This window comes from Apis dorsata, unplaced genomic scaffold (genome assembly GCF_000469605.1).
Source record: "Apis dorsata unplaced genomic scaffold, Apis dorsata 1.3 scaffold_991, whole genome shotgun sequence".
NCBI lineage: Eukaryota > Metazoa > Arthropoda > Insecta > Hymenoptera > Apidae > Apis > Apis dorsata.
This window is the reverse complement of record NW_006264094.1, coordinates 61,234-75,982: the sequence shown is the minus strand read 5'-3', so window position 1 is coordinate 75,982 and position 14,749 is coordinate 61,234. Positions and strand designations below refer to the sequence as shown.

The window sequence follows — 14,749 nt, the reverse complement described above, 5'->3', positions numbered from 1 at the left end:
ATATATATATACAAACAAACCTTCTATTCCGCAAATTCCACATTTTCTTTTACCAGTAACAACTCGACGTTTTTTTTGTAAATTTTGGAATTGCTCGCTTCTTTCTTTTTTGAATCTTTTTTTACTATTTTCCTGAAACGTATTATTATACGTGGTTTCAACATTTTCATCCGCCCATTGAAAAAATTTACAAGATTCATTCATATTCTTAGGACATGTGTAAAAAGAACGTCCTTTATTGGGACCATCTTTTTTTACAATTCGTCTGCAAAAAAAAACAAGAAATTATTCTTTAAGATCTGAAAAATATCAAAAAAAAAAATATTATATATTAAACATTTGCTCACGTTGTGGCCAATTGATTACAATTACATTTAATTGTTGTAGCTACATTATAATTATTAACATTCAATTCGGTAATTGTACTAACGAGATTTGAATCTTTACTTGTATTGTTTTGTATATGATCTGACATATTATCTGGTGCCCAAATAAAAAAATCGCAACGAGTATTCATAGGTTTTGCACATTTGTAAAATGCTCTTCCTAAAAAAAAAAAAATAATAATTATAATTTAACAATTTTTATAATTCTAAAAATGAAATTATACGATTATAATAAATCGTATTTAATGAAAAATACGATTTAAAATAAAATTTAAATAAAAATTTATAAACATTTAAGTTTATACCATGATTTGGTCCTTCCTTTCTTACAATTAATTGAATTGCATTTTCATTACAATTGCATAAAATAACAGAATTTTCATCAATGTCACCCCATATTTTATCTTCATTATTGTTTATTTTCGAAATATTAATACTATTATTATCAGTCCATGTATTGTTTTTTAAATTATGTTGTTGTTTATTTCGCGATTGCATTGCATTATTGCGATTAATATTCTGATTTCGAATAAATTCTGTAGATATATTACATTCAGATAAATCTGTCTCATTTTGAATATTTAAAAATGAATAAGTTTCATTGTTCCCTACTGAAGTTGAGTGTGAAATATTAACTTTATCAAATGTATTGCGATAACCGGAATCATCAGTTATTTGAGTTTGACTTTTGATATTTGAGTCCCTTATTTTTAATAATTCATTAAATGTAGGATCACAACCACCTATGCAAGTTTTATAATCCGTACCATAAATAGGATAAGCATTTTTACGTAATTTAAATTTTAATTCATGAATATTTCCTGGACACTATAAAAAAAATTAATGTTAATTATAAATTATACACATTATATAATAATTATAAATATTATAACAAAATAATATTTTACTCGTGAACAAATATTATCCGTAATTTCAACATCTTCGATATATTGTGGGAACCAAATTACATTATTGCATGTTGGATATCCTATACACCCAATATATTTTCCCATCCCTTGTTTTCTATCTTTAAGAGTCATATCCAAGCCACATTTCGGACATTTAAAAATAGCAATATCTTGAGATGGAAAATTATTTTCTAATTCTTGTATTTTCGTTGGTTGTTCATCGAAGTAATCGGCTAAAGCATTATCAATTAAATTAGCACGTTCCATTGATATTTTAAACAAATCACGATACTTATTTATTTGATTTTCCAATACTTCTTTCGCATTTTTTCGCTTCTCGCATATCCTATTTTGTATACAAAATTATATAAAATTAAGATATAATCAAATAAAATACATTTAAATAATAAAATTGAAAATTCTATTTTGTTATGTAAAAAATAATTAAAAGAATTAAAAAATTAACGTACAACTTGAGATCTTTTTCCAATTCAGCTCTTAAACCTGGTTTAGACATTTGAAATCCCATATTATCGTAACCTAGTACTAAACCTATTCCAAGCTTTCCAGGTATTAAATGCTTTTCATCCATCAAACCTACATATTGTCGTGATTTTATTGTATCTATATGTTCTGCATGAGTAGCATCAGTACCGATGCCGTGTTTATCCATCAAAGTGATCAAATCAGCTTCAGTCAATAATTGTGGTGGACATGTTTCCTCTTCTACCATCTCTATACTGGTCGGTTTAAAAATTTGTCCCTCGCGATAATTATGAATCTTTTGTTCATTCCATTTTTCATATATATATACATCTAAATAATTCTTCTCTATAATTTGTAAACCATTAGCATTAAATTTTTCTCCAGCTATATCAATCTCTACAATTACTTGATGACCTATTGCATCACTTGATAGACATGCCAAAAAATGACGGACCACGAATTCATAAACTTTAGCTTCATTACCTATCATTAAATAATTTATTACAAATTAACAACAAAATATTCTTTCATATCAAATCGAACAATTGTCAAATTTTCAAGAATATATTACCATTTAAATTATCGCAATATTTTATTGGATGTATTGGAGGATGTGCTTGATCACTTTTTTTACCTCTTCTAGGATTTACTCCTTTTTCTAACAATTGTTGTGCAAAATTACCCCAAGCCGGATTGTTTACTTGTTGATTCACCAATGAAATCAAATTCAATTCTTTTGGAAATATATTGGTTTCTGTACGTGGATAACTAATAAGACCTTGAGTATATAATTTTTCTGCAATTTTCATTATTTCCTTTGCATTTAAATTAAGTTTACGCAATCCTTGCTTTTCCAATTCCTAAACTTATTTAATGTAAATAAATAAATTGTATTTTACTTTTTTTTTTTTTCATTTGAACTATTATATTGTTACTTACAATTGTATCTAATGGTAATGGTCTCCATTTACTTGTAGGTTTACTTGATATCTTTTGTACAGTAGCATTTGGTTGTTCCAAACAAATATCCAAAAATATCTCACAAGGTAATTTTTCAAATAATTTTCCTCTTGCCCATTTAAATTCCACAGAAATATTATCACGAATATCCATTACTTTTATTTTCCAGCATGGTTCAATCTTGAATTCTTCAATAGCTAAAAATCTTTCAACTACAAATCCTAATGTAGGAAATTGACAACTACCATAACTAATTAACATATCAGCCAAAGTTGTGGGAAATACTTTCCTAAGTCTTAATGTTTGAAATCTTGTAAATGCTGCACCTATAAAATATTGTTCTTGTTGCATTTAAATTTATTAATAAATTTAATTATTATGTATATGTTTAAATACCTATTCTTAAATCTAATTCACTTCGTACATCAACAGCATCACTAACTGCTTTATCCGGTTCACATAAATTTTGTAGTGATCTATTTACAGATGTTTGTGTGATTTCAGAAAATTTTGCCCTATTAAATATTTATATATTTACATCATATGAAATAAAATTGCAAAATACAATGAATAACATATTTGATACCTATATATACGAATACTTGGTTTAATCGCACGACAAACTTGAATTATTTCAAAACCTATATTTTCTCCTTCTCGATCACAATCTGTCCAAATAATTAATGCATTGCATTTTTGTACTTCCTTTTCCAAAGTTTTTTTAATCTTAATAGAACTCTCTTGCGAACATTGTTTTACTACTGGTGCATCAAATAAACTCAATGGATGACAACTTTGCCATTTACGATATATACCAACAAATTCACAATTTAATAAATGACCAGATACTGAGGTCATGATCATATGGCAATTTTTATTCCATAAATATGAATTGAATTCAAAAATTTTATTATACAGCCATAATCCTTCTCTCTATAAAAAAAAAATATAAAATAAATATTATTTGTATGAAATTTTATAAAATCTTTTATAAATTTTATAAAAATAAATAAATTTTATAATCAACTGAAAAGATTTTTTAATTACCCGTTTATACGCGCCACGGGACAAATAGGCTGCGATATTTTTCGCAGCATCATTCTTTTCTGCAACATTAAGGACATTCATAATCACAATGAGAACCGTTAAATCATTGATGATACTGATATCGTTTCTCATAAACGTAACTTTACACAATTTATAACAAAATACATAATAACATAATAAATATAATTGTTTTTTTATTTCAAAAAAGGTTATAAATTATTATTGCCGCCGTTAAAATTGTTTGGCTACTTCAGCTGCCTAAAACAATGTACGAAACATTGTCACTTAATAATTCCTACTGGAAAAAAAAATTTATTTGTTCAATAGATATTAACGAGATTAAGTAATTCTAATTTGATGAAATTTTTATATATTTTAATGTATAATTTTTTATTAATGAAAAGTAATAAAATAATCGTTCATTAGAAAAAACAGTAACTTTTTCATCGCAAATGTTGCAAGTGTGTTAACAGAAGGAAGAAAGAACTGGAAGTGGTAGCAGTAGACATTTTCAATATTTTGCACAGTAATTTTGGATTTTATATATCTTTATCGAGGCATGAGTAAGTAAATATCATTATTATATAGATGATATTATATATTTTATAAAATGAAATTAAATTTTATGAAGTATTGTATACATTTTATATTAAATATTTATTGACACATTCCGCATTTTTGATGTAGTCTTTTATTTTTTACTCTTTCATTTTTCTATTTAATGCTATTCTTAATATTTTCCATTCAAATTATATATTAATTATATAATTATACATTTAAACTCGTCTATTCTAATTTCGTATTTTAATAATATCAATAAATTTATGCATATAATTTGTAACATATCTTAAATTATTATTATCCCATTATTTAACAAATATATATTAATTTTATATTTTTATAATTTTTAAACATTTTTCTTTCAGCAAATTAATCGTTGCTTTAATCAATTATTTTAAACAAAACCAAACATGACGGAGGACATGTCAGGAGCAGACATCTGTAGGGTATGCAGGTCTGAAGGCCTTGCAGACAGGCCTCTTTTTCATCCTTGCATTTGCACAGGCAGTATTAAATGGATACATCAAGAATGTTTAGTACAATGGATGCGATATTCTCGTAAAGAATATTGTGAACTTTGTGGATATCGTTTTTCTTTTACACCAATTTATAGTCCAGATATGCCACGTCGTTTACCATTAAGGGATGTTATTGGAGGATTATTTTCCAATATTGTAACAGCAGTAAAATATTGGTTGCACTATACTCTGGTTGCAATAGCATGGCTAGGAGTTGTTCCATTAACAGCTTGTCGAACTTATAGAGCATTGTTTAGTGGACCTCTTGATCTAGTTCGAGTAAATACTTTCTTATAATTTTAAAATATATTTTAATTTTTAATATTCTCTAACAAAAGATGAAAATAGCAGTGTACTTTTATTTGCAGATAATGTCATTACCAATGGATATGTTGTCTGCTGAAAATATATCATCAGATGTATTTCACGGATGCTTTGTAGTGACGTGTACTTTGTTTGCATTTATTGGTCTAGTGTGGTTAAGGGAACAAATTTTACATGCCGGTGGACCTGATTGGCTCGACCGAGATAATGTACAATTACCTCCCGTTGATAATCCACCACCCAATGCAGAAGTACCAATACAACAATTCCAAGAGCAAAGAGCTCTTCAACAGCAAGAAATTCAAGATAATAATAATGTACCACCTTTTATCGATGAACCACCAATCTTACCAGAACATTCAAATAATGATAATTTGGAAAACGCAGAAGAACATTGGGCAGAGGAGAATAATTTGGCAAATAATCAGAGAATGGATGAAGTTGAAGGAATTGGTAGAGATGTTGAGCAACATGGTGCTCCCAGAAGTGTAGATCAAGAAATAGAACAACTTGTTAGAAATTTAGAACCACCTGTGGTAATTCCTCGAAATATAGAACCATTAATACCACCTAGAGATGCAGAACAACCTGCAGTGCCTAGAGACGAATTGGGCGTAAATGGTGAACAAGCAAATGCAAGAGGTGGTGAAGGATGGAGAGATCAGGCTCAAGGTCAAGCACAAGGAGAAGATGAAGAAGCAAATTGGAATCCATTGGAATGGGATAGACCTGCAGAAGAATTAACTTGGGAACGTCTTTTAGGCTTAGATGGATCCCTTGTTTTTCTCGAACATGTATTCTGGGTCGTTTCGTTAAATACACTGTTTATTATGGTATGATTTATTTATATCTTTTAAATTTTTGAATATGATATGAAGAAATAATTGGTCCCTCCTCAAAATATAATATTTTCATTTTCAGGTTTTTGCCTTCTATCCATATTATGTCGGTAGTTTTATAATAGCATTGTTAGATTTACAAGAATATGCAGCTGCTTCACATTTTGAGGGATTAGTAACTACATTGTGTGGTTATTGCGTTACTGGAGTAGGATTAGTAGTCCTTCATACATTAGCGGCACCTTTAGGTTTTCAAAGATCTCAACGGCTATTAGGTTTATGTTATGTTATAGTAAAGGTTTCTTTACTATCGGTCGTTGAGATAGGAGTACTTCCTTTGGTTTGCGGTTGGTGGTTAGATATTTGTTCATTAGCAATGTTTGACGCTACACTTCGAGATAGAGAATCTTCGTTTAAGCTAGCTCCTGGTACTTCAATGTTTCTACATTGGTTGGTGGGAATGATTTATATATATTATTTTGCTTCATTTATTTTGTTACTACGAGAAGTATTACGGCCAGGAGTACTTTGGTTCTTAAGAAATTTAAATGATCCTGATTTTTCTCCTATCCAAGAAATGATACATCTTCCAATCTTAAGACATGTTAGAAGACTTGTAGCATCTGCAGTGATATTTGGAACCGCTATTTTATTAATGCTATGGTTACCTGTGAAACTTTTAAGATGGGCATGGCCGGGATTTTTACCATACACCGTGACTATTCAAAGCGAAGCTCAGGTAAGCAGGTAATTAGTTAAATGAGGAAACGAGAGTTTCTTCATTTTTCTTGCTAATACATATATTAATATCTTGATTATACATATATATTACATTATTCCTTATTTCTATTTTTTTTCTTTTTTAATTAGATTAGCGAATTATCTTTGGAACTGTTATTATTACAAGTCATTCTTCCTGCATTATTGGAGCAATCTCATACGCGTACATGGTTAAAAGCTCTAATAAGAGGCTGGTGTCGAGTTGTAGCTTGGATGCTAGATCTCCAATCGTATCTTTTGAGAGAACAAACTGAAGATCCTGGACCGGCAGTAATCGAAGAACCGCAACATCCTGATTTAGGAGCGGCTCATCAAGCATTATTACAAAGAGGAGGACCGACAGGTTTTCAACCATATATCAGGCCACGCTGGTTTCCTGCTCGTCTAGTTGGTCTTTTGTTTTGTGTTTGCGTTTCTCTTGTTATCGCTAGTTTAATTGCCATGATTCTTCCCGTTTGGCTTGGACGCAGAGTAATGGCATTGTGGATGGTCGGAGCTCCGGCTCCGTCTCCACCTGTATTACCACCTACCTTAAGTGGATCTGGTAAGTTAGCTTTTTAAAGTATAAAATGCTTATTGTTCTTTCTTAATATTATTCAATAACATACGTAGATACATACACTTCTGTTTTTCTTTCTCTAATTGGTCTCAATTTTTTTTTAATTACATCGTTTTTTTTAATGTTTCAGATAATAACGAAGCTGCAGTTGCTTTATCTGGACGAGTGCATGAACTATATACCATAGCTTGTGGAATGTACGTATGTTGGGCAGCAGCAAGAGGACTAGCCTTAGCATTTTCTTGGTTACCTCGTGGTCGAAGGGCTCTTATAGATAGAATAAAACATTGGGCAATTATAGGTGTAAAAGCATCAGTAGCATTTTTCCTACTTATTGGCCTAATACCACTTTTATTTGGTCTTCTTCTTGAACTAGTCGTTGTAGTACCATTACGTGTACCATTAGAACAAAATGCTATTTTGTTCATCTGGCAAGATTGGGCCCTCGGTGTGTTATATACGAAAATAGCAACCGCTATTATAATGATGGGACCCGATTGGAGAATTCGTCTTGCAATTGAACGGGCATACAACGATGGTATTAGAGAAATAGATTTAAAATTCATTGTTACGGAATTAGCAGCACCAGTGATATGTTGTTTCGGTCTTGCTTTGGCTGTTCCTTATGCCGTAGCTTATGGAATAGTCCCACTTTTGATCACGAATCTACAAACGCAAATTCTTATCGCTAGACATTTATATCCTTTCCTTTTATTAGTACACGTGGTATGTATTGTTATATACTTTCAAATTCGACAGTTTAAAAAGCTTTATGAACATATAAAAAATGACAAATATCTTGTGGGACAAAGACTCGTAAATTACGAACATCAAAATAAATCTCAACCGTAACAACAGTAACAATTACATGCATTATGTTAATATATTTATAGTATAATTTCTTTTCGACGATAACGCGAATTTGATAAAAGATTCTTTAATCTATATTCTCTATCACACTTGATTTTAAACAAATGCTAATTTACATTAATAATTTACATTAATACTTTAATTTTTAGTATTATAATTTAGTATAGGCGATACAAAATAAATTAAAAAGACTGTTACACAATGTATCGCTTTTTCAGTTTATTACAAATATATATATATATATACATTACAGATTGTCGATATTTTTGATCTGAACTAAAAAAATTCTATTGTTTAAAAGAAACAATGACAAAAACAATATTTTGCTAACTAATGTATATTATTTTTCAAAACTCAAGATTCATAATTATTCTTTTATTATTGATCAAATAAACTATTATTTAAAACATAAATTGAAATTTTCAAGTTTAAAAAAATCAGTGTACAAAGTTTTATCACTATTTAATGAATTCTAAAAAAAAAATAAATTTCGAAGTACTACGTACTGTTATGAAAGTAAAGCTACATTTTAACTTAAAACTCGTTAGTAACAAAATAACGTAATCATATTTTATTATAAAAAATTAATATTTAAAACAATTGATTTGAATAAAATTAAGAAATATTTATAATTTAATGAAAATAAAGAAAGTCATATTTCTTAAGAAACTTGTCATTACGTTTTCTTTATTTCAACTAATTTGTATTATTTGTAATTTAATTTAAAAAAAAGAAAAAATTATTGCTATATATATATAATTTCATAAAAAGTAATAGAAATTTTACAGATCCACGCTCAGGAATCTTTCTTAAATAAAAATCTTGATTAATTCTCCAATCATATCTTTTTCATATACAGTTAGAAATATATTTTTTGCATGGTACACATAATTTTATGTACAGTATGAAATTAAATATAAGTACGGGCTATTTATTTATATACGTACTAATCGTTCTACAGTTAATATAACTGTATGATCACAAATATGTAAAGATGTTGCCGCGATGTACATTAAAATGTAATTGAAATAAATAATGTTCTTGTGAAATTTTCGATTTATTCTTTTTGTCAATTTCTTCAAAATACACTTGATAAAGTTATATCTCTCTTAAAACCATTTCAAGTTTTTAATATAATGTATGTATGTATAAATATATGTATGGTATGATGTGCGCGCGTACACGCGGCATATATATATATACATACATACATATATATACACAGCCAAAATATGTACAATATGATTTATATAAAAAGGTATACAGCGATAAAAATATTTGTACAATATTCGATTTCAAATATAATTTACAGCGAACGTCAATACGTCAATACTGTTACAATTCTATTTCTTGATTTGGTGGTAAAAGATTACCAATTAATTGAAAAGATTCAGGATGTTTTTCGATTCTCAAATATAATAAACTAAAAACATTTATTACCTGAAAAATATCGAAAAATATCATTTATGTTTTTCATATATTTTCTATAAATTTGATTTTATCTAGGTAAAAGAATTTACACAATATGAATATATAGTTTCATATTATACCTGAGTAACAGCAGGTTTTTTCCAAAAAATGCTTATTGTAGGAACAGAATATTCCGAAGAATATTCAATAACTGCCAATTTTTCTAACTGTGTGATGGAAACTCTTAATTTTATACCAAGTTGACACAATATAACGTTTATAAAATTTTCATTTACATTCAATACGATACCCATTGTAACAATAGGACCTTTTAAATCTATCAAATATGTAAAATATAATTCACTACTTCGTTCTTGAGCCATTTTCGCGCTATATTTTTTTATATTACAATTTGTTGCAATTCTATCTTGACAAAAAAGACATGCAAATATTAAAGATATATTTGTATTTGCATCAATAAATTATTTTATTATTTTCTTAAGTAACTTACGATTTGCACAATTTTTTAGACCATTCTTTGGGCATCTCTATATTCTTCATAGTTGAATAAAGTAAACGATGCACTACACAATCAGAATATCGTCTAATTGGAGAAGTAAAATGAGTATAAAGTGGTACATTTAAAGCATAATGTCTCAATTCCTCTTCTGCTGTGACAATTGATGAACATATATATGTTGCTCGCTAAAAATGTATAGAATTATTGAAATTTTTGTAAATAGAGTAACAAAATCTTCATACAATAATAAAATCGAATAAAAAATCATACAGTCATAGCTTTGGAACAAAGACTATTGATAACCATCATCCTGTATTTCATTGTTATTTTTGTTTCATTGTTTTCATTCTCTAATCCTTGTTCATAACGTCTAATACTAGCATGTAATGATGCAGACGATTTAATATCTAAATGAATACCAAATCTTTGCAAAGTGTCTTTTGTTACAGTAAGAATATGTTTTGAAGGCTCCCTATGGTTACGTAATAAAGCAGTCTCCGGAATCATAGTATATAATTGTGTAGCAACTGTCATATTAGCTAGTAACATAAATTCTTCTATAAGTCTAAAACATAATATATATGTTTTTATACGTAAATTTATAATTTAATTAATGTAAAATATAATATATTATATATTATAATCGTAAAAATATTAATATTAAAAATAACAATACCTGTTACTATCTTTTTGTTCTTCTATATTATATGATATTGGTAAACCCGTAATTCTATCAATCTTAACATATAATTTTGGTTGATCTATTTGTAGTGCGCCATTTTGAAATCTTTTTTTACGCATTTGAATAGCCAGATTGTGTAAAATATTTACTTTTATTGATAAATCATTAAAATTAAAATTTCCATTTATACTTAAAAAGTCATCTGGCCAATTATTTTTTGGATTTTCAATAAATTTCTGGGCATGATAATAGGACATTTGACAGCATGATCTTATTACAGTTTTAGCAAAACGATATTTGACAATTTCTGCATTTCGTGTTATTTCCCAAATAACAGAAAAAGCCAATTTATCTTGACCAGGTGATAAAGAACATATTTGACATAATTGTTTCGGTAACATGTGATATACATTATCTGTCATATATATAGTTGTTGCTCGTTTTGAAACCTGAATATCTAATGGAGATAAAAATTCCATATAATGAGTAACATCGGATATATGCACACCAATCTATAAAAAAGAAATAATACATATATGTATAAATAAATAAATAAATATATAAATAATACACACACGTGGACATGCATTCATGAACATATACACACACATAAATAAAAAAAATAGATAATAAGTAATAGTTGATAAGTAAAAATAAATTGTATAATTTCTTCATAATTGCATAATTGCTCTAATTGCATAATTACTTCATAATTTTCATTTTCCAAAATTTTGCAAGAAACTGAATCATCTAAGTCAACAGCAGCATCAGGATCAATAGTAAATATGCATTCTTGTCTCCAATCTTCCCTATCTCTTAAGTCATTTTCTGTTAAAATATAATCACTACTTGGAAGTCCTTTTATTACATCAGGACTATAAGGTGTAACATCTAAATCATATTCAAGTAATATTGCATTTGATTCTGTTCTTATATCACCAATATTTCCAACTATTTTCTCAATTTTCCTGTAAAGAATATAATATATCAATAATAATTAAAAACTTATAATTAAATAGGAATTCTTTAAATTCCTAAATATATATCATACCCAACTGCAAATTTTGGTTTTATCCAATCAGTTATAACAACCAAATACAATGTGTCTTCATAACTGCTTGGACATACAGCAAATTGTTGCAATGATTCCCTACTTATTTTAACTAATGGCACACGATGATCTCTGGGATAAAAAAATGTAAATGCACCACGTTGTTTAAAACATCCAACTGTTTTTCTTGGATGTATTTTTTCTCGTATACAAACAACAACACCTGTTTTCTGCTTCTGCCCTTGATGGACTTGCCATTTTTCTGGTTGATTTATACATGCTACAACAAAATCACCATCAAAGGCTCGATTTCTATCTCTCAAACCAACAATCAATAGATCATACTGATCATCGGATAAAGATAAATAAGCATATTTATGACACCAGGGATTAATGCGTAAATATCCTTCTACATATTGTGCATCATTGGTATTTTGATTTTTTAAAAGTTTATCAATTTCCTTTTCGGAAATATGTCGTGGAAATGTTTCTTTTTGTTTTGAGGACTTAGATTTTTGACCCTTGATTTCTTTTTCTTTTCTTTCTTCGGAATCTAAATGCACTGATTGCTTATCAGTTTTTCTTACAGAAGATTGTGATATCCCTTTATTTTTATTTTTACTTATCTTATGAGCAAATGTGAATTGATTTTGTGTAACAAAATTTGAGGAAATTGATTCGTTTGACATAATTTTAATTTTGAACTTATTACTCACTTAAATACACACGAAAATTAATCGTGATTTTAACAAACAAAATTTATCATGCATAATTGATATTTTTTAACACTATGAGTGTCAAAAATTATATATTTGAATGTGTATTACAAAGGCATACATATGTGACGATAAAGCACTTACGTACGAAAAGAACTAACAAATTTTGGTTATATTTTAAGAATGTTAACAGGTCGTATACTTCCAACAATAAGATTCCAACGACGAGAAAACAGCATTATTTAATACACATCTAATCTTTGTCAAACAACGTACCATAAACTTAATAAAAATATAAATCCCGACTTGGAATCGAAACAATAGCGTCACTTTTTACTCGATGTTGATTATTTGTAAGATTAAATAAGATTTCAAAGTGATACATGTTTCAGCGTAAAACATTTATACTTTGTTTGTTAAATATTTTATTCTCAAATCCTTCTTGTTTTTATTTATTTTAATTGATAAAAAAATATATTTAATTATTATTTTTCCATGTTATTACATTCTTCAATTAAAGCATGTTGTTTACGAGATTCGTATTACCAATTGTACAATGAACAACCATATAGGTTAAAATGTTTCAACGTTTCATTGGTTACTTAAAGTTGACACTAAACAACAGAATCACATAGATAGCTTTTATTTTAAATGTTGGCAGAATTTAATTTACGTTTAAGCTAAATCATATAGAATCTGGAGTTGGAAGGTATTGAAAGTTCAAAGTATTGGATCAGTTGGCATTGGTACATAGGGTGGTAAGTTAGTAGGTAGGGCGAATTTAACTTGTATCGTGGACGCGGTGAAAAAGTGAAATAGGAAAGAAGTGTGATTACTGAGGCAGTCGGATGAGAATTCTGTTAAGTTTCAAATCAATATTAAAAAGAATAGATAAAAAAAAAGAATAAGAAAAGTTGAAGTTATAACGTGTAAAAAATTTTTAAACTTGTATTATTAAATTTGGTGCAATTACAGCAGTGACAAGGTTACGTTAAAAATGTTTCATGTAAAGCAACTAACGAGATCGTTAATTGCCTTAAAGCAAGTACCAAGCAATGACACTATTCATAATACATTGATACGTATTATACCAGCATTTCAAGCACGCGGTTATGCTGATCATCAAATACCCGATCATTTAAAGGATATTCCTAATGATCCGAATCCAAAATTTTTCGATATGGTTGAATACTTTTTTCACCGAGCTTGTCAGATTGTGGAAGATAAATTGGTCGAGGATATTGGCAAACGTTCCAGGATGACCGTTGAAGAGAGAAAAAAAAAGGTGACGGGTATTTTAATGTTAATGGAACGATGTGACCACATCCTCGAAACTTCCTTTCCTCTGAGACGCGATTCAGGCGATTATGAAATGATCACTGGCTATCGCGCGCAGCATTCAACTCATAGAACACCTTGTAAAGGAGGTAAATCGAAATATACTTATTAAATCATTTCCTATTTTTATGATAACATTCATAATTAATGATTAATTTCTGGTAATACATTATAATTATAATTTTAACTATATCAATTTGTCACGTTTTCAGTTATTTTATTTAATTAATTTAATTAATTTTTGAGCAAATATACTTATCACATTATTTATATTTCTATATATTAAGAGAAAGGACGAAAGAGAAAAAAAAGCTCGAACATTTTGTATAATATATAATTTTTTATGATCATTTAAATTTAATGTTAGCGGGCACATTAATTACGTCATCGATAATAGGTATAACAAATTCGAGAAATCTTGGATTACAAATTTATTAAAATTTTTATTGAATCTTTATTATACTTAATGAAACATAATTTAAAGAAAAAAATAATATATAATAAATAAAATTAGTTTTAAAAAAATATAAATTATAAATAAATTTTATAATGCTATTTGTGTTTTGCTTTAGTTGGCTACTTACTTTTAAGTATTCAATGTATATTATTAGCTATTTGAAATAGGAAAATTTTACGGCTTCATAAGTTACAATGATGTGGATTTAACCTCGATTCTAGTAGACAGATTATCGAAAGCATGATTAGTATTACTAATATTGATAGTATTAGGTCATTTTAAAAATGTCTTGTCTCGTTTTTATTTAACAAATAATTTATTTTTTATTATATATATT

The 14,749-nt window shown here is 28.0% G+C and overlaps 4 protein-coding genes across 5 annotated transcripts in view; 2 read left to right on the top strand and 2 right to left on the bottom strand.

The window, feature by feature from the left end:
* LOC102677080 (DNA topoisomerase 3-alpha) overlaps window positions 1-4,039 on the bottom strand; it is a 4,779-nt gene extending 740 nt beyond the window's left edge. The window contains exons 1-10 of the mRNA XM_031514391.1: window positions 3,788-4,039; window positions 3,327-3,673; window positions 3,137-3,255; window positions 2,720-3,066; window positions 2,352-2,640; window positions 1,765-2,263; window positions 1,295-1,640; window positions 692-1,214; window positions 348-546; window positions 21-265 (exon numbers count right to left, since the gene is read on the bottom strand). Of these exons, the coding sequence (XP_031370251.1) occupies window positions 21-265; window positions 348-546; window positions 692-1,214; window positions 1,295-1,640; window positions 1,765-2,263; window positions 2,352-2,640; window positions 2,720-3,066; window positions 3,137-3,255; window positions 3,327-3,673; window positions 3,788-3,919 (3,046 nt within the window). The 5' untranslated portion in view covers window positions 3,920-4,039. The remainder of the gene's footprint in view (window positions 1-20; window positions 266-347; window positions 547-691; window positions 1,215-1,294; window positions 1,641-1,764; window positions 2,264-2,351; window positions 2,641-2,719; window positions 3,067-3,136; window positions 3,256-3,326; window positions 3,674-3,787) is intronic.
* A 108-nt stretch (window positions 4,040-4,147) lies between these two features.
* Window positions 4,148-9,287, top strand: LOC102676486 (E3 ubiquitin-protein ligase MARCH6). Its single transcript, XM_006624090.2, has 6 exons — window positions 4,148-4,350; window positions 4,714-5,145; window positions 5,235-6,023; window positions 6,112-6,768; window positions 6,900-7,353; window positions 7,499-9,287. The coding sequence occupies exons 2-6, from the start codon at window positions 4,759-4,761 to the stop codon at window positions 8,218-8,220; spliced, it is 3,009 nt and encodes a 1,002-aa protein (XP_006624153.1). The 5' UTR covers window positions 4,148-4,350; window positions 4,714-4,758; the 3' UTR covers window positions 8,221-9,287.
* Window positions 8,847-13,175, bottom strand: LOC102676618 (DIS3-like exonuclease 2). 2 transcript variants are annotated; one of them, XM_006624091.2, is made up of 7 exons: window positions 11,902-12,590; window positions 11,557-11,818; window positions 10,845-11,362; window positions 10,439-10,733; window positions 10,160-10,353; window positions 9,789-10,071; window positions 8,847-9,678 (listed from the first exon to the last, which is right to left on the bottom strand). In XM_006624091.2, the coding sequence occupies exons 1-7, from the start codon at window positions 12,588-12,590 to the stop codon at window positions 9,574-9,576; spliced, it is 2,346 nt and encodes a 781-aa protein (XP_006624154.1). In that variant the 3' UTR covers window positions 8,847-9,573. The 2 variants fall into 2 exon arrangements, with proteins under 2 accessions (XP_006624154.1, XP_006624156.1); XM_006624093.2 differs by lacking the exon at window positions 8,847-9,678 and having other exon boundaries at window positions 9,983-10,075; window positions 11,902-13,175.
* A 439-nt stretch (window positions 13,176-13,614) lies between these two features.
* The window catches only part of LOC102676938 (glutamate dehydrogenase, mitochondrial), a 5,531-nt gene continuing 4,396 nt past the window's right edge, over window positions 13,615-14,749 (top strand). Inside the window, exon 1 of the mRNA XM_006624094.2 lies at window positions 13,615-14,044. Coding sequence (XP_006624157.1) covers window positions 13,615-14,044 — 430 coding nt within the window. The remainder of the gene's footprint in view (window positions 14,045-14,749) is intronic.